We start from the raw sequence: 23,628 nt of genomic DNA, 5'->3' as shown, positions 1-23,628 counted from the left end.
CCAGGGATGGTGGAGTCATTACTGTCATACCCTCACTTAAAAATCACCAGAAGTAAAAACTGGCTCAACTCGCCCCGCTCTCCCCTCGGTTAAATATCAAACTGTAAGATAAGAATTACGACACTATGATCACTTTATGCTGATCACAGACTACGAATGTGCTCTCGTCACAGAAAACGTACATATCATATTTTAATGTGTCACATAAAAACATGCAGCGACGCTTCATATAAAACAGCATCAACACAGGAAGTGCTCTGAATCACATACTTCTTTTTACGTTCAGTACTGCAGCTGCCCTTAAAAAGTATGTACTGTTCCATGCAGTGTGTGCACAATCAGAGCACGCTACTGTCTCATAACATCACACCCTGAACTTTGACCCTCCTGCTTTCATATCCGTCACTTTGGAGATAAAACAAACAGCATGCACTTTCAAGTTCACCAGAGACGGAGTCAGTCAATGTGACGTATCATCCGCTGTGCAGAGGATTGTGGGTCAGAGGAGCCAGTAAAGCAGAACATGTAGAACATCCTGGTATTTTACTACACTGAACGCACAGTGTCCTCGCACACACTAAATCTTTTCCTAACAGACCCTACAGTATGTTGGTGTGGGGACAGGAATGCACAGATTATGTCATGGTCATTTAAGGTACAGTTAGTGAAATATCACCATCTTGTGGCAGCTGTACAAAACTACAACACAGTCAGAAGACACTCCTCTTCCTCCTCTTAATCCTCCTCCTTGACAGTCCCCTTCCTTATTTAATGAATTACAAATGTTTCTCCTCACCACCACTCAGCAAGCTGAGACTACATGAGGGCGATGTTCAGTGTTTCCACCCAACATCTCATCTGACACTGGTAAGCTCCCAGTCCAGCTGGGTAATACTTAACTTTTATTTCAGCTGAGTGTTTGTCCAGCTGCTGACTATCAAACAGCAGTTCTGTTTGCTCTTCTTCCACAACATTTTTGAGTTTGGAGTGGAGTTAGCTTATTATCAGTGTATTGCTTCAAATACGTCGGCTGATATTATTTGGATTTGAAAAGGAGAAAAGAAAAAAGAAGGTTTTATGTCAGTGTTGTTTGGAACAGCTGGAGACCACACATTGCTCGCTGTGCTTTCCCCGGGCATTGTGCCACAAAAAAATGTTATTTTAAGCCACAATGTGTTTTTTTTCCAAACCACGACCAAGTGTTTTTGTACCTAAACCCAAATCAAGTTAACCACAGTGTAACATATCTGCTACATAATAAGGTATGAATATAACGGATCCGTGGTTTGCAGAAACATACGACAAAAAACTAAAATATTCAATAAACAGCTGTTTTCTGTGGAGTGGTGGATGCTTATGTTGTTGAGTAACGTTGTGTTCAAGGCTTTTTTACTTACTGAGGTCAATGCAAACATCAGCATGACTTAGAATGGGCTATTCTCACTTCTGGAACAGGGCTGTCAGTTTTAGTTTCATTTCAGCTCTCTAATCCTCTCATTAAGGTTTTTGTTCTGTCTTGAATCAGCATTCAGGTGTTAGTATGTGCAGCGAAACTGGTTTTGCATGTTGAAATCATTCATGGTATTCACACTGGACCTGAAGAGATGCCAGTTTAAAGGTCAAGGTCACTGTGACCTTGTCTTTCTCATTCTCGTGAAATCTCATCAACGTCTTGAGGGAATTTCCTCAAATTTGACACAAACGTTCACATCAGCTCAACAATGAACTGACTGGAATTCAATGGTCAAAGGTCAAGGTCAGTGTGACCTTGCATCTGTCTCATTCTCTTTAACACGATATCTTAAGAACACCTGGTGGGAATTTCTTGAAATTTGACACAAACGTCCACGTGGATGGAACAATAAACTGATTAGAATTGTGTGGTCAAAGGTCACTGTGACCTCACTAAACTTGTTTTTGGCCAGAACCCAAGAATTCATTGGCTAATTATGACAGAACTTGACACAAATGACAAGATAAAAAAAAATGAAGGTGAAAAGGTCAAAGGTCAGCTTGACTGTGACATCATCATGTTTTAACGTCATATCTCAGGAACAGAAGGGGAGACATTTGGTCAGATACTGAATTGGTGACTCTAATCCTTATCAAGTATTTGTTGATGTTAATGACTGGTTTGTAAACTGTCTATGAGTATTAATAAAATTATAAAGTTGCAAGTGATGATTATAAGACTTTGTTAAATAGTTAATGAATACTGGGTAGTGCATTTACAAACATTGCAACTTTAAAATGACCATCTAAATACTGTTTATAGATGGTTTACATCCAAATTATGAACCATTAACAAATTCCTAATATAGTATTTAATGTTAACAATAAACTATTAAAGATGTGACGCTGTCCTTGAAGCTTTAAGCGCACTGTGTGTATCAGCCACTCTTCCTCTCCCCTGTGCGAGCTCTTGGATGTGATGTCATCAGAGGCTTCAAGTTATTGTGGCCAGTGTCCTCTTCCTGTTCCTGACTCTGCTCTGCAACCACGCAACAGGTAGTCTGCCACCTGCTTCCTGCCTGCTGGATTTGTTTATTTGGACTGATATCTAGTTACCACACTGTGAGCCTGTTCTGACCACACTCTCTTTACTTCCACCTGCTCTGCCTGCACACGTCACCTTCAGCTTGTTGTCTTTTGTGTCGGAGCTGTGACAGTTTGGGGTAAATTTTAAGTAAATCATACAGTTTATCATTATCAGATTATTTACTCTATCGGTAATGATATCAGCTTTGAAAATCTAACAACAGTCGGCTGTTGACTCCAAGGACAGTCATTACGTTTCCATGCACGGTGAAGTGGAGCTCCAGTCCCAGCTGGACGAGGACATCTAACTGGCCTACTGTCCTTGTCCCAGTATACAGGCACGGGAGGGGAATCCATTTATTGAGCCAAGTATGTGCGACTCCTCTACGATAGGTGGAGATATGCCCCCTTTCAGCTTGTTAGTATTGGACCTTTTTCCTGTTGACCTATTACGTCACAGACCAAACAATGGACAAACAAGTTAGCTACGGTTAGCTAGCAGCTAACTGCTACCATGGTGGACAACTTTACAGCTCTGTACATTTGGTCCGTCCAAAAAGTCACGGCTCTGGATGTAGATTTCTCCATGTTGTTACCGGCTTCTTCTTCTCTTACACATTTAATGCTATTGGACTTCTGGGTCAAAGCCCGGGGCGGAAACTGTGGAGCATGCTCAGAGCGCCTCGGCCAGTTTGGCTCTGATTGACTGTATACATGCAGGGGTCACATGATCTGGGTGTGTTAGTCCCACTGTGACAAATTCACTGCAGGACCATTTCACTCACACTAACACAATGAATTGATTTCCTCAATGTCATGTTAACGCACTGACTGTATTAACTACAGTAGATGGCGGTCGTCACGCCCCCAGTTTGGAGAAACAGGCAGGAGTACAGTCATGGAAGCTCAGCAATGTACTGCCATGGACGGGGTCAGCAACAAAATATATTTAGCCACCAAAAAAAAAATCAATATCAGTTAAAGTGTATGCTATATTAAGAATATTTTCACATCTCGCTGCAGACTGCATGTTACTATGGGGAAGCCTTTAACGGCCTCAGTTCCCAGTCACTGCTCTCGTCAAAGTCACCAGACTCTACTGAGAAAAACAGTAACTTTAGCCTGCTGGACACAGGAGCTGCTGGTCTACCACCTCTTAAATCAGTTGTTTAGTTTGTGTTATTGTGTGACTCTTATGAATCTGAACTAACCCCTTTAAACCCCAAAGTCACACAGTAACACGAACAGTTACTGATGGAGGCAGCGGTAGATCAGCAGCTCCTGTGATCACAGATGTTAAATTATTGTTTTTCTCAATGCAGTCTGACTCAAAAGCTACACAATTTTGGGATTTTCAGTGGGAACTGAAACTGTTACATCACCCTCTTTAAAGCCAGACTCCAGCCTGCCAACTGACATCAACTGTAAAAGATCTGAACTATCCCTTTAATGTCTCTATTAGTATGTAGCAGGAAGTACAGCTCATAGGTCAGTCTGCTCTGATGTCATATTGATGTTTTTTTCTTTAGGTTGGGAAGGTTTGAGGATTTGACTTTCAAACACGAGGGGTTGAGAAGGAGCAGCGTGTGTCATCTGGAAGAGTTTAACAGGTAAGATTACTTTCAGGAAACGTGAATAAAGAATTATGGTGTACTCGTGCAGAACATACCTAGACGTGATAAATGTGTTGAATTTTGAATATCCGTTAATGAATAAGTATGTGCAGTAGAGACGTGATCTGAACTGTTGTTAGATTTAATCACAAACATTTGTCCTGGGTGAGATAGGGCGTGTCTGGACTAGCCTCACGGTACTATTTTAAAGCAGGGAGGTTTTCTTTTCTTTTTATTCAGTCTTGGTGCAAAATCGCATGAACACTGGTAATTCGAAACAACTGAGATCGTTTTTAATCCCTCCAGAGACTTATTTTGTCAGTTAAAAGAGTATTTCAGTGCTGGAAAGACGGCCTTTTGATAAAACTAGGATGTCTCTGCAGCAGAAAGATCCTAATACTTCTGACACTGGTGCTACATGACCAGAGAAAACAGAGAAAATGGATGCGTCTGCTCAAGAGGGAGAAAACCTACAACTACCAGAATGCACTGCGCTGCACCAGACCAATAAATGCTCCTGCTGGTGGGCGATGTAATGAAAAAGCAATGCAGTCAATAATCTTGATATAAATTCGATCAACACTGCCTGGTTTTACTGTTTGATCAGTATTCAGTCTGAGTCTGAGAGAGACGGGGCGGGTCTGTCTCTTGATCCACTCCTATACTCTGTGTCCGTGGTGGCGGGCAATACAAGGATGTGGAAGTACAGGCTGTTATTCAAGCAACAGCCCAAGAACCAGGGATACATAATTCACGCCACTGACCATCATCCAGGCGAAGCTCCTTGACCAACTGGTGGTACTCCCTGTGATTACTCCTTTCTCTGAGGGTCTCATGTACCCACCAGATCTCTATTGTCCTTGTGTCCAATTTACTTTTTTGAAACAGCTTCTCACCTTCAATCAAGGCAAGCGCTCACTGCTTGTGCATTTTTTAATGCAGAGTTTAAGGTACAAATTTAGGAGTTTACTTCATAGCAATTAAGCTATAGGAACTGAGCTTAAGGGAAGGTGATTCAGTGGTTGCCAGCAACGACTTAAAAAATGTCAAATGTTCGGGGTTCTTTAGAACAGGAATGGCTCCTGGTTAAGTTCCTGTGACTCTGAGGTTAGTGGAGCTATTTGGTCAAAGACGGGTCTTTGATGATCCCATTAGAAAAATATAATATCTGTGTTCTCTGTTTCACCAGAAAACCACAATGGCAACCCCTGAAGATCTTTGGAACACTCTGCTGCACCTGAAAGGTGAAGAGTTCAAGCAGTTCAAGTGGCTCCTGAAGCAAGAGGACATCTGTAAAGGTTTCTCAGCCATCTTTGAGGCCAAGCTGGAAGAGGCAGACAGACAGGACGTGGTGGATCTGATGGTGCAAAAATATAAGATTCCTGGAGCTTTGGAGATAACCATGAAGATTTTAGAAAAGATCAGCAGGAATGACCTGGTTCAGCGTTTGTCACACACCAGCTCAAGACCAAAAGGTAGGCAGAGGTAAGGTAAAAACATAAAGATCTGAGAAGTTTCACATGTATCTTATCAATGATTATATTCATTAGATATTATGTATAGTTCTTAAACAGTAATCAAGTTTTAATTTAAATCAAAGATGGCCCAAACTGATCCAAAGCATTCACATATTTTAATGGGCTGAATCTGACAAAATATAACCGGGGAAAAACCTGATCCTTTTCTTTACTGAATGTACTGTGTTTTGTTCTCCTCAGCCCGCTCTCTGCAGCCAATGTCTTTACTCAGCCAAAGATAATTTCTGAGGGAAGAAGCTTCACTCTGTAACACCACTGAGTGTTTCTGTAGTTCCTCTCTTTAGCAGACTGTGTCACATCAATTTCATGAGTCATATTCATATTAAATCAATAACTGAAGCTCATGAACGTTTTGAACCATGACGAGTCAATCATTTTCCAAACCACTGTAGATGAAACCCCGCCCACTCCCACATGACAAAAGCAAGCTGCCAGACATCAAGGCCTGATGATTGGCTGCCAGCTTACTGCTAGCCGGCACCCTTGAAAGACAATGCTGCTAGCTAGCTAGCTAACCCTCCCGGGAGTCCCTCAGTCTCATTCCCTGCCAACAGGAGACCACAGGAGCTCTTATGGGCAGGGTGTGTTTGGCTTCCTCCGGTGCCGCAATAGCTCCACATGACGATAAGAGCTGGTTGAAAATTAGAAATAAATTTTCCTTTAACAGCTGAAACAACTCCAATACAGCTAGCTACCGCCAGTAAAAACACATAGACACAGCAGAGGTATACACATGTAGACAAGACATAATTCATAAGAGAGGTAGAGGGACGTCGAAACCAAACGTCATGCCTCTAAGGAGAGGAATGAAAGGGGTAAGATTTCCTCAGTGTTTTTTGGCAAAGGTGGTGTTCACAGCCACTGATGAACTCCAGCTGCTTCACAGGGCAGCCATTATATGCATGCCAAAGCAACAGGCTAACAAACAAAAATCAGTTGTGACATCTGGCAGCCTGCTTCTGTCATGCAGAAGTGGACGTGGTTTCATCAGACCATGGGTGGAGAAAACGATAGATGCCACAAGGACATCCAGTTTTTGGATTACCATGAAAAATAAGGCTGGCCAAATTTATTAGTCTTCAGCTGTTTTTTTATATTTTATCTACGTTTAAGTGAATACAAATATTGTATCAGACAATATTAAAAAATGACTTGGATCACAGCCGTAAGAAGTTGATTGGGACGTCCCGAATTAAAATACCAATTGACACAGTAAACAACAGTTCTGTAAGACTGACCAGATGTGTTTGTGTTCTTCCTTGTTTTAGACCTCAAGAACCACGACACTGTTCCTTTTAACTGTGATTATGAAAGGAAGAAGGCCAAGCTGAAGGCTGAAATTAAGCTGATGATCCAGGAGAGACAGATGAAGATCTTGGAGATCAATCGCTCAGCAGAGTTCAGCAGTCAATCTGCAGACAGTCATATTGAAGACAGTAAGCAGGTGTTTGCTGTTTTGCGGCAGTCTGTTGAGAGAAGTTTGGCTAATCTCATCAAGGCAATTGAAGAAAAGCGAGAAACGACACAGAAACAGGCCCAAGGATTCATCCGAGAGCTGGAGAAAGAAATCTCTGTGCTGACAAAGAAAGACGCCGAGATGGAGCAGCTCTCACACAATGAAGACCACCCTAACTTCCCGCAAAGCTTATCATCCCTGAATGCAATTCCAGCCACCAAGAGCTGGACAGAAGTCAGCGTCACTCCACCAACATATGGGGGAAGTGTGGGCACAGCTATGAATCAGCTGGAGGAAATACTAAAGAAAGAGAAGGAGAAATTGTTTGCCAAGGCCAAGCTGAAGAGGGTCCAGCAGTATGCAAAGGATGTGACTCTAGATCCTGATACAGCAAATTCCTACCTCATTTTGTCTGACGATGGGAAACAAGTTTATTGTGGTGATGTATCACAAAACCTTCCAGACAACCCAGAAAGATTTAATCCTGGTGTAAATGTCTTAGGAAAGCAAAGTTTCTCTTCAGGAAGACTTTACTACGAGGTGCAGGTTAAAGGTAAGACTTCCTGGGATTTAGGTGTCGTCAGAGAGTCGATCAACAGGAAGGGGTCGATCACAGCAAGCCCCAAAAACGGCTACTGGACAATATGTTTAAGGGAAGGAGATAAGTACATAGCCTCTGCTGTCCAGCTCAGTGTAAAACATCAGCCGAAGAAAGTGGGAGTGTTTGTGGATTATGAGAAGGGCTCAGTCTCGTTTTTTGATGTAGATTCTGCTGATCTTATCCACAGCATTACTGACTGTTCCTTCACTGAGAAACTCTTCCCATTCTTTAGTCCCAGTCGTCATTATGATGGCAAAAACGCCACCCCTCTGATCATCTGTCCTGTTAATTACACAGGTTAGATTTGATCAATCATCAGAGGGTTTCATCATAACCGTAGCCACAAAAAGTTACTCTGTGGCCAGCAAATATCCCCTGTGACCAATGAATGTAATCACGTCTCTCTTGAGAAAGAGTGTGTCTCAAATCGTAAATTTTTTTTCTTTTTTTTAAAAAGCGAATAGCAAATGGACGGTAGAGCATTATCGCCAATATTTGACTGTGACGATAAAGGCTTTGGGGGTGAGGACCAATATCTTTGGCAGACCTGGTGAAGCCAGCGGACATCTCAACCAAGTCTTTCTCTTCCGTGTGCCGGCCATTATGGTGAATCTCTGTTAGCACATATTGGAATATGAATGCTGATACATTTTTAAAAAGCTAACTCCACGATAGCTGATCAGTTCTGAGATTGCATTTCGGCCAATGTGTGCCTCTGGACTGTTTACCTGCCATTCAAATGTGATTGATCAATAATACTTGGAGTGCAAACGGACTACCGAGGCACCTTATGGAAACCAGAACACTTTCAATACTAAAATCTTGTTCAGTTGCCCACAGATCCCTTCTTAGGTTACAGTTTCACAAACATTGCGATTCATTTGCTCCTTTTAGATCAACATTCTACGAGAACAGCGAACAGTACTTGACGCCAGCTAGCCAGGACTCAAGACCAATGGCATCCTGTTGTCCCGCTGATGAGGGAGGGCGCATTTAAGTTGAACAGAAATCTTCCCTCGATCCAGGACAAAAGTACTTTCTGTATATATGTTTAAGGCTGCTGTGAAAGTGGCAACAAAAAAAATTTGCCTTGGGTGCATCGGTACAACAGGCAAACAAAAAAAGGACGGCAGAAGAGATACCCTCACACAAACTGGGCTAACTAACTGGGCTGGAGAGCCACAAAAAGGTCCACGGATCAATACAAAAATAGTACTGTTTATTTAAAACATCTGTGCACAAAAAAAGGTGCTCAAAGTGCAAAAAAGAAGATAAAAAGTGAGTAAAAACAGCAAACATTTCAGACTTTAAGCACCGATGATAGTGACGACTAAAACGTTTGCTGTTTTTACTCACTTTTTATCACTGTTTTTTCACTTTGAGCACCTTTTTTGTGCATAGATGTCTTAAATAAACAGAATATTTTTACATTGGTGTGCAGGAATCTCCTCTGCCGTCCTTTCTTGTATACATGTGTAATGATCGCTTAGCCAATGACAAACTGAGTGACTATAATGAAGCGTGTCTTCATGCTGTTATCACTGGGAGAAGAGTAGTTAGCTGTTAGCAGCAGATGGGCAGCAGGGTTTGGTGGTGTTTGGCTGAGCCAACAGCTAATGGGGCGAAACACAGCATGACTGAGAGCTTCTGGTCAGATGAAAGGGTTTATAATTATGATTTCTGCCTGGTTACTTTATTAACTTGTTTTTGTATATTACTGCTTTGCTTGATTTTTTTATGAATGGATACATCGTTCTTGTTTTTTTAGTAGCATATTTTAACAGTGTTTTGTAAGGTGTCCTTGGGTGCTCTGAAAAGCACCTATAAATAAAAAGCATTATTATTAATAAACAGTGAAGCTCAGTTTAATGTGACAGCAAGACAAGTTTACTGTAAATAAATGTTAATGTTAGTGAAGTACTTCAGCTGTGTGTAGTTTGGAGGCAACATTAAAGGTACTTTGAGTTTGCAGTTAGACACTTTGAGTTAGTGTATCTCACCAAACTTCTGCCAGAGATAAAAGTAACCAGATACATTTACTCGATTCTATACTTAAGTACACTGCGTGTATGTAGCTGTTATAGATTATTAATTGTTTTACCTAAAATCAATGCAAAACAATCAGAAAGAGAAGTTTAATTAAATATAATCAAAATCAATCCTGTATCTTTTTGCATGACTTTTTTTTTTTTTGAAAAGCTTGCAAAACAAACATGATTATCTATTTAGAAAAAGAGAGAGATGACTAGTCGCTCTGTGAAATCGAATGTAGATCAAAGTAGAAAACGAGGAAAGAAGAATTAAAAAGCTTTTATTGTAGCGGCTAAATCATTAAAAGAGCCAACATGTTTCAACCACTGCAGGTCTTCATCAGGGCTTTAAAACACTTTTTTTTATTTTATTTTATTAACTAGTTATTTTCTAATTATTTTGCATTTGTTTCACATGTCATGTCATTATCTGGGTCATGTGATGGGCTCCAATTGGTTCCTGATACAGGTGGGGCCACACCTGTATAGCAGCTTTTTAAGGCTAGGCTTTTTAATATTTCCTTCCTCATTTTTATATTTTTGGAGTATCTTACTTGTCTTACTGTGTATCCCTTATTAATCTATTTCCTTAACATTGTGTTTTTATTATGCAGCTAAAAGTAAAGATCATATTAATGAAGTGAAAGACTGAACTAAGAGACTGTGAGAAAACATAAGTTTACAACAATATTTTATTCTGTTGATGTCTTGTCGTTTATTGGAGTATCACAGTTAAGAAAGGCAGTGTTTAGTTGTGTTAAATTTCCTTTTCTGTAGGCTTTTAGATATGTTTACATTTAGGTAATCAAAAATGTTCTTTGGCCACCAAATTTAGGGGCTTGGTTGCCCGTGAGGCCAGTGCTTGAAGATATTGGCGTATATCCCTGATAATAATCTCAAAAATGACTCTACAATTTAAGAAACATCACAAATTGCAGCCTAAAGCAGTTGTGAGGTTCATTCAATTAGTTTATAATTTGATAATGTTAAACAAGAATGTAGGAGGTGAGGGAAACACCCTCAAACTGTCAGATAATGTATTAGGGTTTGGGTGTAGTACCAGTGTATGGCCACTACATGGTGCCACTCTTTTACAGGTGTGTGCGTGCTGCATTGATCAGCAGCTGGCTGCAGTTATTTCTCCAGAGGAAGGAGCTGATATGTGCATATGATGAATACTGTCAAATAAACAAACAATGTTAAAAGCTCTTCCTTTTTGTCTGTTGACTTTCCAAGTTAGCAAGTATTACAGAAACAATGCTCAACTTCAAAGGAACTAAAATCTTCATTCATGAGGACTACACTGACTCAGTCAGGCAAAAAAGGAAAGAACTCACGACAAAGTTGAGAGCAGCACGAGAGAGAGGAGACATTGCCTTCCTCAGACATGATAAACTGGTCATCCACCCTTACAGCAGCACTCCCAAGCCGTCTAGAGACACTTAATGGCATGACTGATCAGGGATTCTCTCTCAGATCTCTGTCTCACATCCTATGGCTGAAACCGGACAAAGGACTAAAAATTGCACATGTAAACATAAATAGCATCAGGAACAAATTACATGAAACAACTGAAATTCTCTATAATGATAATATACAAATACTAGCAATATCTGAAACACACTAAGACATTTGAAGACAGTGCTTCAAACATCAAGGGATACAACATATACAGAAGAGACAGGTGTCGCATTCTTCAATCAAGAATGCATACCTACAAAAATTAGATTAGAAAAATCAAAGATCCTGTCGCTGTCTGTCATTTGATGCATGTTTGGATATTAATTTTAACAAGTTTGTACATTTTTCATGGACAAGTCTAATAATTGTTTTGCAACCCTGACTGAACCTAAGTGTTTGCAAAACCTTGATAAATTAAATGTAATTGCTGTCATGTCCCATGAAATTTGTACATTACATTGAATCAAATATTCATGACATAATGACGATGTGCTTAATGTGCATCATGTGATTCGAGTGACGTTTTGATGGTCAGGCAGCTCAGCACCAGATTTTACACTAGTAAAACTATGAACGTGTTTCATGCAACATTGATACATGTTTTTTTTTAACATATTTTAAACAATAACCAAAACAATCTATTTTAAAAACTTTTCAAAATTATTTTCTTAATTCCAAATCCTGCCCAGGCCTGGACAACAAATTTTAGTTCAATAACTTTTCCAGTAATTTAACGACCATGGGAACCCCACCAATCTCTTTCTGTCGTGACGTCTGAAGAGAAGCTCTGCTGAAGTTAATTCCAGCTTGTTAAAAGTATTATTGTGCATCTGGAAGTGAAACAGGAACATTTTCCTCTTTTAATCTGCACACGTTTTGATGCTAAACTTTCAGTTTCCTGTACACATAACTGTGACAGATATAAGGAAACGTTTAACAGGGGGAGGAGGAGACCCACTCACTCGCTCTCCACCCCACTTCCTGTGACAGGGAGCGGAGTAGATAGGCCAAACAATAACTGCATCTCATCGACTACATGACGCAAACGCACAAGGCCATTTTAGCACGGTACACTAGAACCGTTAGAAAACTCTTCATCTGTTGTTCATCTTTCTGAATGTGACGGACTCTGTGCTGAATTCAGCTGGGTGAGTTTTTGATAACTACTTTTTTTTTGCCAAATTGTTTGAATGGATATTAGATGTTTACTTTCTGCTACGTTTCAGGTTGTATCTTTAGTCATCATCTCTACTGTTTACTTTGTATTTTGGGGAAATGACGGTCTCCACTTTATTTCTGCCCTACAATCAGCAGTGTAAAATCACCCCAGCCTAGACAACAGGTAATAATTTCATATTATTGTGAGCTTTAAACACCAACTCATCAGACAGTGGTGCTACAGACACAGAATTCAAGTTGTACAAGAGAATAATTCTGCATGAGTTGTTGAAACATTTTCACGTCGGCTGATTGTTTCCAGTAAATCAGATCATGTTGCAGTTTTAGTTGGTTACTTTCACGTTTAAACACACATTAAAATGTGACAAAAAAAGATGTTACATAATGTCTTGGCCTATCATTGGACCCTGCAGTAGGTATCAGACTGAGTCATAATTCATAACAGATTACAAAAAAGGTTGGGACGCTGTCGCTGTGCAAAACAAACAGAAACAATTAAATTATTAGCAAATCCTGCACTCAACTGAATACAGTCCAAAGACAAGACATGTATTGTGTAATTGTAAAAATACTTTATACACTCATTCTGAATTTGATGCCAGCAACATGTTATAATAAAGTTCGGGTTGGCACATGTTCACCACTGTGTCAATAAGCATTTGGGAACTGAGGACCCTCATTACTAAAGTTCTTTCAGCTGCCGACGGGCCAGGCAGCCCACAGGAACTGTAGAAACAGGAAGCAACTAGCGTTTCGAAAGTGGTCTCAGCCACTTCTGTGTGGGGCTGCAATGACAAGGAGAGGTCTCAGTGAAGTTCAGTGACATTACCAAAGATTTCAACATATTCAGACAATTTACCAGTGAAATGACTGGAGGCGTCGAGTTTCAGCTCAGGAGTGTAAAAACAGCTTTTCTCATTAATACGTTTCAATAAATTCTGTAAAGCATTTTATGTTTGAAATGTGCAATATAAATAAATTTGCACTGCCTGTCTGGTTTTATCAGATAGCTCAACCAGAGGAAACTGGATGCTCTTCTAATACTCATACTGAAAAACATCTTCTGTGCTGAATTGTCTTTACGAAAGACACTGAATACCTGATGCTCTCCTGATCAGCAGCTGACCTCTGTCCTCTGAATTTTATATCCAGGAGTGAAAATGTCATAGTGCATCATCTAACCATTATTACTTTCATGTCTGGTTTTCACAGGCTTAACTGTACCCCGCAGTGTCCAGTGTCATCAACTGGCCATTCATGACCTCCATTTTTTGATGACGTCTAGCTCTTGTTCCTTTGGAGTTTGAAGCCACGAACTGTAAATTGCTTTGGAAAAAAGTTTCTGCCAAATAAATTTAATGTAAGTAGGATGAACGTGTGGATTGGCACAAGTTTTACATCAGTAAAATGTAAAAAAAAACCAAACAAACAAACAAACAAAACCTAACCCTAACCCTGTGAAGTGAAATAAGATGGGATAAATAAATCATTCCCAAAAAACAGAACATATTCCTTTGATTGAAAATTTCCCTTTTTTCAGTAGGTAGCCATAATGGCGAAACTTAAAGAGGAGCTCTGGAAAACTCTGCATGATTTGAAGGAAGATGAGTTTGAGAATTTCAAGTGGTTCCTGAAGGAGGATGGCATCCTGGAGGGCTTGTCAGGCATTCCTGTGTATCAGCTGGAGAAGGCAAAAAGGCAGGACACGGTGGATCTCATGGTACAAAAATATCCAGGTTCTGGAGCTCTGAAGGTAACCTTGAAGATTTTAGGAAACATCGACAGGAATGATCTGGTGCAGCGCCTTCAAAACTTCCGCTTGGAGCCGAGAAGTGAGTTGGGGGAAGGTGAAAATAAGAACATCTGAAACACAGACATGTCAAATTCATCTAATAAATTTGATTACGGTGCTCTGATACCAAGTAGATTCATGAACTGCCTTATGAACAGTCAGTGTTTTTCATTAACTAGTCCGTGGCTTCCAAACAAGTCCAGTAACAAAGCGCTTCTCAGGTTTGGATTGCAAAAGCCGTTCCTCCCAGTCAACCAAACCACTAAGTTTCATTGTTGTCACCCACAGAAGTTTTAATTCCCTTGCAGGATATGTGTGCCTTACTCTGTCCAATGTAGCACCCTTTCCAAGGCAGAGTACTCTGAACTGTTGTACAATAAGTAGAGACATTTATCAGTATCTTTGCGCGTGACTTCCACTCAGAGAAAATCCTCTTGTTCAAAAACTTAATGATCTCCCACATAATACCTCCCATCGCAGGCAACTCGCTGGGCGCACCTGACTCCGTCTTAATTAGCACCTCTCTAAGGCTGTGTAATCTGAATTGCTGTCGGATGAACAGACAAACAGGCACAGATATCAGTGTCTTATTTCCTTCTCTTGCTCTCTGGGTAAAACTTAACCATCTCCCACCCAATACCTCCTACCTCAGGCAACTCCAGAGAGAAGAGTGTAGCCTCATCCAAACATTTATTTCCAGCACTGTGTGTAGAAGCCAGCCCATCCAGATCTAATTGCTGTCACTTTATCTCCAGCAACATGTCCGAGTCCTTTCCCACCAGAAAGGTTACATAACAAACACCAAAAGTGGTTTTCCAAAGCTGAACGTCTACATGCCAAGACCTCTACTTTTGTCTGGCAATGCACCAAACCCTTCACACCCTTCTTGTGAGTGGTGAGCCTGCAAAGCTGCGACCCCCAAGACCTGTCGATGCAGGTGCAGGTCCCGGTGCCCAGGCCTCTGCTAGTCCAGCACAAGCTTGTTTTGTCACTTACAAACCAATCAATAAAGGCTCTTGAATCACTCATGATCGGGCCCTTGAAAGTCCTTGAAAGACACAAAAACCCTACCACAACAATGTGGTGGTGATTCTCTGAGGTGACCCAAAGTGTGATTTATGATGAATAATTTCCAGCACCTTGAGCAGACGGAGTATTGCACATGATTATGCATCAATGGCAGCACCTCAAATTAAGAGTTAACCAAGCTTATCAGGCCTCTGTCGTCAGACTGATGGATGCTTTTAATGCTCAGGAATTTGGTTTGCCACAATGATAGGCACCAACAACCTCCTGCCCAAAGCTCCAAACAGCGGCCGCCAATGGAGGCTTTAAAGGGGGGGGCCACATGAGGTTTATGTCACCAACAGTCCATGAAAGCAGGAAAAGTTCCTGTGGAAATGGTTGTTTTAGTTTTTTGATGTGGGGTCTGGGTGTTTTTAAAACCTGCACCCACCCATTGGTGTGAGAGCCAATTCACACTGCACAACCCACAAAAATATGCATTGACCAAGACATCAGTCAGCCTCTAGAGTACTGTATATATACTTGGTAACACAAAACAAACAGGATAAAGGAGCCCACCAGCAGATGGAGACATGAATACCATTCAATGTATATAATATTCATTCATTGTGCAAAATAAGAAAAAACACATTGGCTAATTCTGATAGCTCATTTTAAAACCAATATCGGCCCATACCGATGACGTGCCGACATTATCATGCATCCGTAGCTTTTATACTACTGAAGTGTCCCATTTTCCTGGATTTGCTTTGTGGGGAAAAAAGAATATATACTCTTTTTGAGGCAGGAAAATCAACCACATTTTAGAGCAAGATAAATACATCTGTGTTTTCTTTTAAACTCTACAGTATATCCTTAGCATGTCTAGCCTACCATGAAAAGTGTACAAGATACAATTAGGTAAGAACTTTACATTTTATTAATAAGTCTGTGTGTCTGTTTGCTCTCTGTCTTTCTTTTAGATGTTGCTAAGAAAGAAGAGTATAAGGGAGAGAAGCCCAAGCTCCAGTGGGTGCAGCAGTTTGCAGTGGATGTGACTCTGGATCCTGATACAGCACATCCTCACCTCATCATGTCTGGTAACAGGAAACAAGTACACCATGGTGACGTGAGGAAGAAACTCCCAAACAACCCTGAGAGATTTACCAGATGTGTGAACATCTTAGGAAAGCAGAGTTTCTCTTCAGGAAAATTTTACTACGAGGTTCAGGTTAAAGGGAAGACTGCCTGGGCTTTGGGAGTGGCCAAAGAATCAATCAAGAGGAAAGTCCAGATCACAGCAAGTCCAGAGAATGGCTATTGGACCATAATGCTGACAAATGAAGATGTGTATGAAGCTAATGATGATGATCCTGTCTGTCTGTCTCTGACTCAGCCTCCTCAGAAGGTGGGAGTGTTTGTGGACATTGACGAGAGTCTGGTCTGCTTTTATGATGTAGATTCTGCAGATCTTATCTACTCCTTCACTGGCTGCTCCTTCACTGAGAAACTCTACCCATTCTTTACTCCTTTCACTAATGATGGTGGTGTAAACTCTGCCCCTCTGATCATCTCTCCTGTCAATCAGGAGACACATGACACTGGTGACCAAAAAGAACTTGAAAGAAAAGCGCCTGAGCTGAAGAGCGCCCAACAGTTTGCAGTGGACGTGACTCTGGATCCTGATACAGCCCATCCTCACCTCATCCTGTCTCGTGATGGGAAACAAGTGCGTCATGGTGATGTGAAGAAGAAACTACCAAACAACCCTGAGAGATTTAAGAAATGTGTGAGCATCTTAGGGAAGCAAGGTTTCGCTTCAGGAAAATTTTACTTTGAGGTTCAGGTTAAAGGGAAGACTGCCTGGACTTTGGGGGTGGCAGAGCAGTCAATCAAGAGGAAAGTCCAGATCACAACAAGCCCTCAGCATGGCTACTGGACTATCAGGCTGAGAAATGAAAATGACTATGAAGCTAATGATGATGATCCTGTCTGTCTGTCTCTGAATCAGCCTCCTCAGAAGGTGGGAGTGTTTGTGGACATTGACGAGGGTCTGGTCTGCTTTTATGATGTAGATTCTGCAGATCTCCTCCACTCCTTCACTGGCTGCTATTTTACTGAGAAACTCTACCCATACTTCAGTCCCTGTACTAATGATGGTGGTGTAAACTCTGCCCCTTTGATCATCTCTCCTGTCAATCAGGAGACACATGACACTGGTGACCAAAAGGAACTTGAAAGAAAAGCGCCCGAGCTGAAGAGCGTCCAACAGTTTGCAGTGGACGTGACTCTGGATCCTGATACAGCCCATCCTCACCTCATCCTGTCTCGTGATGGGAAACAAGTGCGTCATGGTGATGTGAAGAAGAAACTACCAAACAACCCTGAGAGATTTAAGAAATGTGTGAGCATCTTAGGGAAGCAAGGTTTCGCTTCAGGAAAATTTTACTTTGAGGTTCAGGTTAAAGGGAAGACTGCCTGGGATTTGGGGGTGGCAGAGCAGTCAATCAAGAGGAAAGTCCAGATCACAACAAGCCCTCAGCATGGCTACTGGACTATCAGGCTGAGAAATGAAAATGACTATGAAGTTAATGATGATGATCCTGTCTGTCTGTCTCTGAATCAGCCTCCTCAGAAGGTGGGAGTGTTTGTGGACATTGACGAGGGTCTGGTCTGCTTTTATGATGTAGATTCTGCAGATCTCCTCCACTCCTTCACTGGCTGCTATTTTACTGGGAAACTCTACCCATACTTCAGTCCCTGTACTAATGATGGTGGTGTAAACTCTGCCCCTTTGATCATCTCTCCTGTCAATCAGGAGACACATGACACTGGTGACCAAAAAGAACTTGAAAGAAAAGCGCCTGAGCTGAAGAGCGTCCAACAGTTTGCAGTGGATGTGACTCTGGATCCTGACACAGCAAATCCTCACCTCATCCTGTCTGATGATGGGAAACAAGTACACCACAGTGATGTGAAAAAGACATTACCAAACAACCCTGAGAGATTTTACAGTTTTGTGAACGTCTTAGGAAAGCAGAGTTTCTCTTCAGGAAAATTTTACTACGAGGTTCAGGTTAAAGGGAAGACTGCCTGGACTGTGGGAGTGGCCAAACAGTCGATCAAGAGGAAAATCAAGATCGCAGCATGCCCACAGAATGGTTTCTGGACCATAATGTTGACAAATGAAGATGTGTATGAAGCCAATGATGATGATCCTGTCTGTCTGTCTCTGAATCAGCCTCCTCAGAAGGTGGGAGTGTTTGTGGACTATGACGAAGACCTGGTCTGCTTTTATGATGTAGATTCTGCAGATCTTATCTACTCCTTCACTGGCTGCTATTTTACTGGGAAACTCTACCCATTCTTCAGCCCCTGTACTAATGATGGTGGTGTAAACTCTGCCCCTCTGATCATCTCTCCTGTCAATCACCCACTGAGCCATAAGACACATGACTTTGATTGTCAAACAGAAGAACATGAAAAAAAGAAGACTGAGCTGAAGAGCCTCCAGCGGTTTGCAGTGGACGTGACTCTGGATCCTGATACAGCACACCGTGCGCTCTTCTTATCTGCTGACGGGAAACAAGTGCATGATGGTGATGTATGGAAGGAATTGCCAGACAACCCAGAGAGATTTAACAGATGTGTGAACGTCTTAGGAAAGCAGAGTTTTTCATCTGGAAAATTTTACTTTGAGGTTCAGGTTAAAGGGAAGACTGCCTGGACTATAGGAGTCGCCAAGGAGTCGATCCAAAGGAAGGGACGCATCACACTGGATCCTAATAATGGTTTCTGGACTATTTGTCTGGAGGATAGAGATGATTACCAGGCTGTTGATGACCCTTTCGTTCATCTCTCTCTGAATCAGCCTCCTCAGAAGGTGGGAGTGTTTGTGAACTATGATGAGGGTCTGGTCTCCTTTTATGATGTAGATTCTGCAGATCTTCTCTACTGTTTTACCGGCTGCTCCTTCACTGAGAAACTCTACCCATTCTTCAGTCCCTGTACTGATGATGGTGGTATAAATTCTGCCCCCTTGATCATTTGTCCTGTCAATGACTTCAGTGATCAGGAAGAACATGAAAGAAAGAAGGCTGAGCTGATGAGCGTCCAACAGTTTGCAGTGGACGTGACTCTGGATCCTGATACAGCCCATCCTAATCTCATCCTGTCCGATGATGGGAAACAAGTACATCATGGTGATGTGAGGAAGAACCTACCAGACAACCCTAACAGATTTGACAAGCGTGTGAACGTCTTAGGAAAGCAGAGTTTCTCCTCAGGAAGATTTTACTACGAGGTTCAGGTTAAAGGGAAGACTGCCTGGACTGTGGGAGTCGCCAAGGAGTCCATGGAAAGGAAAGAAAGTATTACAGTGAGTCCTGAAGGCGGTTTCTGGACCATGTGGTTGAGGGATGGCAACAGGTATGAAGCTAATGATAACCCGTCAGTGCATCTCTCTCTGAAGTCTAATCCTCAGAAGGTGGGAGTGTTTGTAGATTATGACGAAGGTCTGGTCTCCTTCTATGATGTAGATGCTGCAGATCTTCTTTACTCCTTTACAAGCTGCTCCTTCACTGAGAAACTCCTTCCATACTTCAGTCCCTGTACTAATGACAATGGAACAAACTCTGCCCCTCTGATCATTTGTCCTGTTAGTCACAGTGATTAATCACACTTGCAGGTGTTTCAGTTATTCTAGTTGGAGTTCTGCTCAGCTTGGCCAGAGTTAAGCTGCAAATCACAGCAAGTCACTGAGCCGATCATACAGCAGATATAAGAATAATAAATGTCTACATTGTCTCATCTTAAAGCACATTGTAAAGGTTTTAAATTGTTTTGATACCACATTTTGAAGAGAAGGACTGACTTTGGAGTATCTTGTACTCCATTAGTACAAAGGCACAGATGGACGCACTAGACTGCAGCTCAGGCTGCAACCCCAACTGGACCCAAGTCAGAGAGAGTTGTAACCAAGCTTGACCTGAACGCGACAGGCGTTCTGTTTTCTGTGTCTGAACTGAACCTGAGTGGGACACAGTTACTGGAATGAATTTTCAAAACTTTTCCGTAATATTTGACCTCATTGCCATGACTCCATTAAAGTAGTTTAAAATGGATAAGCCTATATAGTGATACATCTTTTCCAGCTTTACCCACTTGTTAGACATTCCCGCTGCCAACTAGTTGCATTGCCTAAAGGCCAGACAGGCACATCAGGGTACACAGGAAGTCAATCCAGGCACTCAAAAAATATAGAAAACAAGGAAGGAAGTATTAAAAAGCCTTTATTATAGTGGCTAAATCATTGACAGAGTTCTTTAAATAATTTAGTCAGCACAATAAAAGCTTTTTAATACGTCTGGACTATCTTCTTGTGTATGCTGTTGATTTCCGCTCTCCATGAGCACCTGGCAGGTTTTGATCTCCGTTTGATCACACAGAGCAATCAGTCGTCTCTTTCTGATTCCAGACGCGTAAGGGTACAAAATGTCAAGGACATGTCCCTTTTTGGGAGACAGAAAACCAAAGATCCTGGAGCTGTCAATGTCATTTAACGTGTTTGGATTTTAATTTTGATAAGTATCTATGCTTTTATTCCTGTTAAACATTTGTTTGACGTACATGTCTAATAAATGTTTTGCAACCCTGCCGAAACCTGAGCGTTCGCAATACCTTATTTAATATGACTGCTCTCATGTTCCTTTAGTCTCACTACGTCCAAGTGGATCTATGACCTAACACTGTAGTCATAATGATGTGATCTGGACATTCACATACATGTTTGGATCATGATACCTGGTGATTCAATAATTTAATTAAATCAAATACGGCGATGACACAACACTGATGTGGTCTGTGTGTATCAAGTGATACTAGTGACGTTTCAGTGGTCGCAAAGCACAGCACTTGATTTTAAACTAGGAATGCTCAGATGTTGCATATTGTTAAGACGTTTTGGGATTTTTACTTCAAACAATTGCTAGAACAATGTATTTTCAAAACTATTTCCAGGCCTGGAAAACAGTTTTTTTAAATGTCATAACTTTAACAGAGGTTTCATGACCGGTGGAACCCTGAAAATCACTCTGGTCCTGCTGCTCTTTACACTGCAGAGTCCATTGTCTCGTGTCACTTTAACAAACTAAAAGCGACACAGCGAGGAAGCGGATATTCACTGGGAAGCGAAGCATGAAACACCATGTCAAGTAGGCCCAACCCAACTCGAACATCATTGGTAAACAGTTGTTTGAACTCGGCTCAACTGTCAGGTTCTGTCGCGTCATTCTAGTATGCACGCCATTTCTATCAACTGAAAAGGGAAATCCAGTATGACGTCCCTGGTCCACAGCTGGTGGCACTAATGTTTAAGGTAACATGGCAATGCACGATGAAAAATGCAGTCTATGTTTGAGAGAAACAGGTGCAACACAAGTGTGATGAAGATGTTCGCATTAACATGGAAACGATGTCTCATGTGGCAAATGTTAAGGTGAAAACACCTCTCGGAGTGTTTCATGGGTGTGAAGGGCCTTTAAAATAGAATCTATGGGAGGGAAAAAAACCTGTACAGCTCTTAATTATATATATATATATATATATCGTCCATATTTTTATATATATTTTTAACATTTAATTGTCATTTTTTTTCATGCTTCTGACTCCTGCTGTGCTTGATTTTATCTTTAATATTCTCTCACTATGTGTATTGTTTTGTACTAAACACCAAAGTGAATTCCCTGCATGTAAAAATCTACTTGGCAATAAACAAAATTCTGATTCTGAAGACTTCTATGTATTTCATTACATAATAAATCAAGTCTGGTGAATTTTTGTTTCTTCATTCATTTATTCTTAATTTTGATGTATTTAGCGAGCAGTATGTGCTCCAAATATAAACCACTGCTCCACTGTTGAACTGCGGAAACATTTAAACTGAATGTAAAATGTTGTCTTTAATTTAGCTCTCAGGCTTGTACATACAATGTACATGTAATTGTGTATTTAATCATTGAAACCTGAGCAAATTGGCTTAATGTCTTTCTAAAACATGGACAGAAGGCAGTGAGCAAATGAGAAACTGACCCAAATATTAGCAAGATATTTGTAAAAAGTTACCAAAAAAGTGATAATTAGCACAAAAAAAGTAAAACAAAACAAACAGCAAATGACCTGAAAAATGAGCTAAAATAAAATAACAATAACAAATAAACTCTACATGTATAATTATAATCATTATAAATATAATTTTGTGGGCATTTTCCCCTAATATTTTTGTTTTTAATTTTCTAATTCTCTCCCTCTCTTTCTTACTCACTCTGTTAGCTAATTTTCAGGTAATTTTCTTGTCACCTTTTAGTAATGTCTTGCAGTTTGCAAGACATTTTGCTGATTGTCTTTTTTTATTTAAAGTAATTAAACCAATTTGCTGCAGAATCAAAGGTTTAAATACTTGTGAAAAGTGTCTGAAAGCAGCACAAGAAAAGTGATGTGGCTCCAGGTTGAAAGGGTTAAATTAAACGAGGCTGACTGAATACAGGGACTGATGGTGATGTTTGTTTGGTAATAAATGCAGGAAAAGCAGGCTTCTGATTTCAACTGTATTAAGGAGAGTGTTCACATTTTGCAACGGAAACGTTTCATTTATGTGGATCCAGTTTTTCATTGTTATCTACTATGATCTATTATTATTGCTAGATATGGGATTGATATAAACAGTCTGTGCGGGCGAAATCATTTGATGTCCAATATTAACAAGCCTAAGCAGGTCACAGAGAACCATTGAAAAGAAGCTGCAGAGACGCCACGATTCAGTCAGGACTAACTGTGGTTTGTGTCTGAAGACAATTGAATTGAGGTGAGTACTTTTGGTTACACTTGTTGAGCAAGAGTAATATACAACAAGAGGTGGAAACAGCCAAAGTTTATACCTGTTCATTTCTGTTGTAATCACAATTTTGCATTTTCTGATTAGTGCAGGTGGGATAGGCCGATAGCATTCTGTTAAACATGTATAAAGCACAACTGGAATATTTACCTTAGAGTTTTTAAAGTAGTTTGTGACACAGGGTCTCTTGTCTGTTTTCAGTCAGCTCTGTGCAATGTCATGTACATGATGTACACAAACCAGCTCACCAACAGTTTGCAAGGCTGGGTCGGATATACACGCCAAAACAAAACAGACCGAACTGCCACTTTAAATATACTGAGTTAAAAATACTGACTAGAGTTGGGCGATATGTTAAAGTTTCCAACCGGCCGCCGTCAGCCCATCAACCGCCGGTTGCTGATATATTCGGCAGTTGTGTGTGTGGCGGAGAAAAAAAGAGGGGGATGTTGCATTCAAGTGATGTCGGAAAGAATCGAAAAATGACTTTCAGAATGAGATATTTCACATGAACGCCAACTCAT

The 23,628-nt window shown here is 40.9% G+C and overlaps 2 protein-coding genes across 7 annotated transcripts; both read left to right on the top strand.

Annotated features, from left to right (window-relative positions):
- Positions 1–741: 741 nt before the first annotated feature.
- On the top strand, positions 742–10,984 carry LOC125883231 (E3 ubiquitin-protein ligase TRIM21-like). Of its 3 annotated transcripts, none has more exons than XM_049567466.1 (4): positions 742–867; positions 4,068–4,148; positions 5,341–5,626; positions 6,958–10,984. In XM_049567466.1, exons 3-4 carry the CDS (start codon positions 5,350–5,352, stop codon positions 8,046–8,048), a joined length of 1,368 nt encoding a protein of 455 aa, XP_049423423.1. In that variant the 5' UTR covers positions 742–867; positions 4,068–4,148; positions 5,341–5,349; the 3' UTR covers positions 8,049–10,984. The 3 variants fall into 3 exon arrangements, with proteins under 3 accessions (XP_049423423.1, XP_049423424.1, XP_049423425.1); XM_049567467.1 differs by lacking the exon at positions 742–867 and adding an exon at positions 2,370–2,508; XM_049567468.1 differs by lacking the exons at positions 742–867; positions 4,068–4,148 and having other exon boundaries at positions 5,462–5,636.
- A 1,246-nt stretch (positions 10,985–12,230) lies between these two features.
- Positions 12,231–21,980, top strand: LOC125883217 (uncharacterized). 4 transcript variants are annotated; one of them, XM_049567434.1, is made up of 5 exons: positions 12,231–12,385; positions 12,464–12,579; positions 13,629–13,776; positions 13,957–14,248; positions 16,197–21,980. In XM_049567434.1, the coding sequence occupies exons 4-5, from the start codon at positions 13,969–13,971 to the stop codon at positions 19,886–19,888; spliced, it is 3,972 nt and encodes a 1,323-aa protein (XP_049423391.1). In that variant the 5' UTR covers positions 12,231–12,385; positions 12,464–12,579; positions 13,629–13,776; positions 13,957–13,968; the 3' UTR covers positions 19,889–21,980. The 4 variants fall into 4 exon arrangements, with proteins under 4 accessions (XP_049423391.1, XP_049423393.1, XP_049423392.1 ...); XM_049567435.1 differs by having other exon boundaries at positions 12,232–12,385; positions 12,549–12,579; XM_049567436.1 differs by lacking the exon at positions 12,464–12,579 and having other exon boundaries at positions 13,960–14,248.
- The last annotated feature ends 1,648 nt before the right edge of the window (positions 21,981–23,628 follow it).

This window comes from Epinephelus fuscoguttatus, linkage group LG22 (genome assembly GCF_011397635.1).
Source record: "Epinephelus fuscoguttatus linkage group LG22, E.fuscoguttatus.final_Chr_v1".
NCBI lineage: Eukaryota > Metazoa > Chordata > Actinopteri > Perciformes > Serranidae > Epinephelus > Epinephelus fuscoguttatus.
Note: the sequence above shows the minus strand (reverse complement) of the source record. Positions and strands in the feature narration are given on the sequence as shown.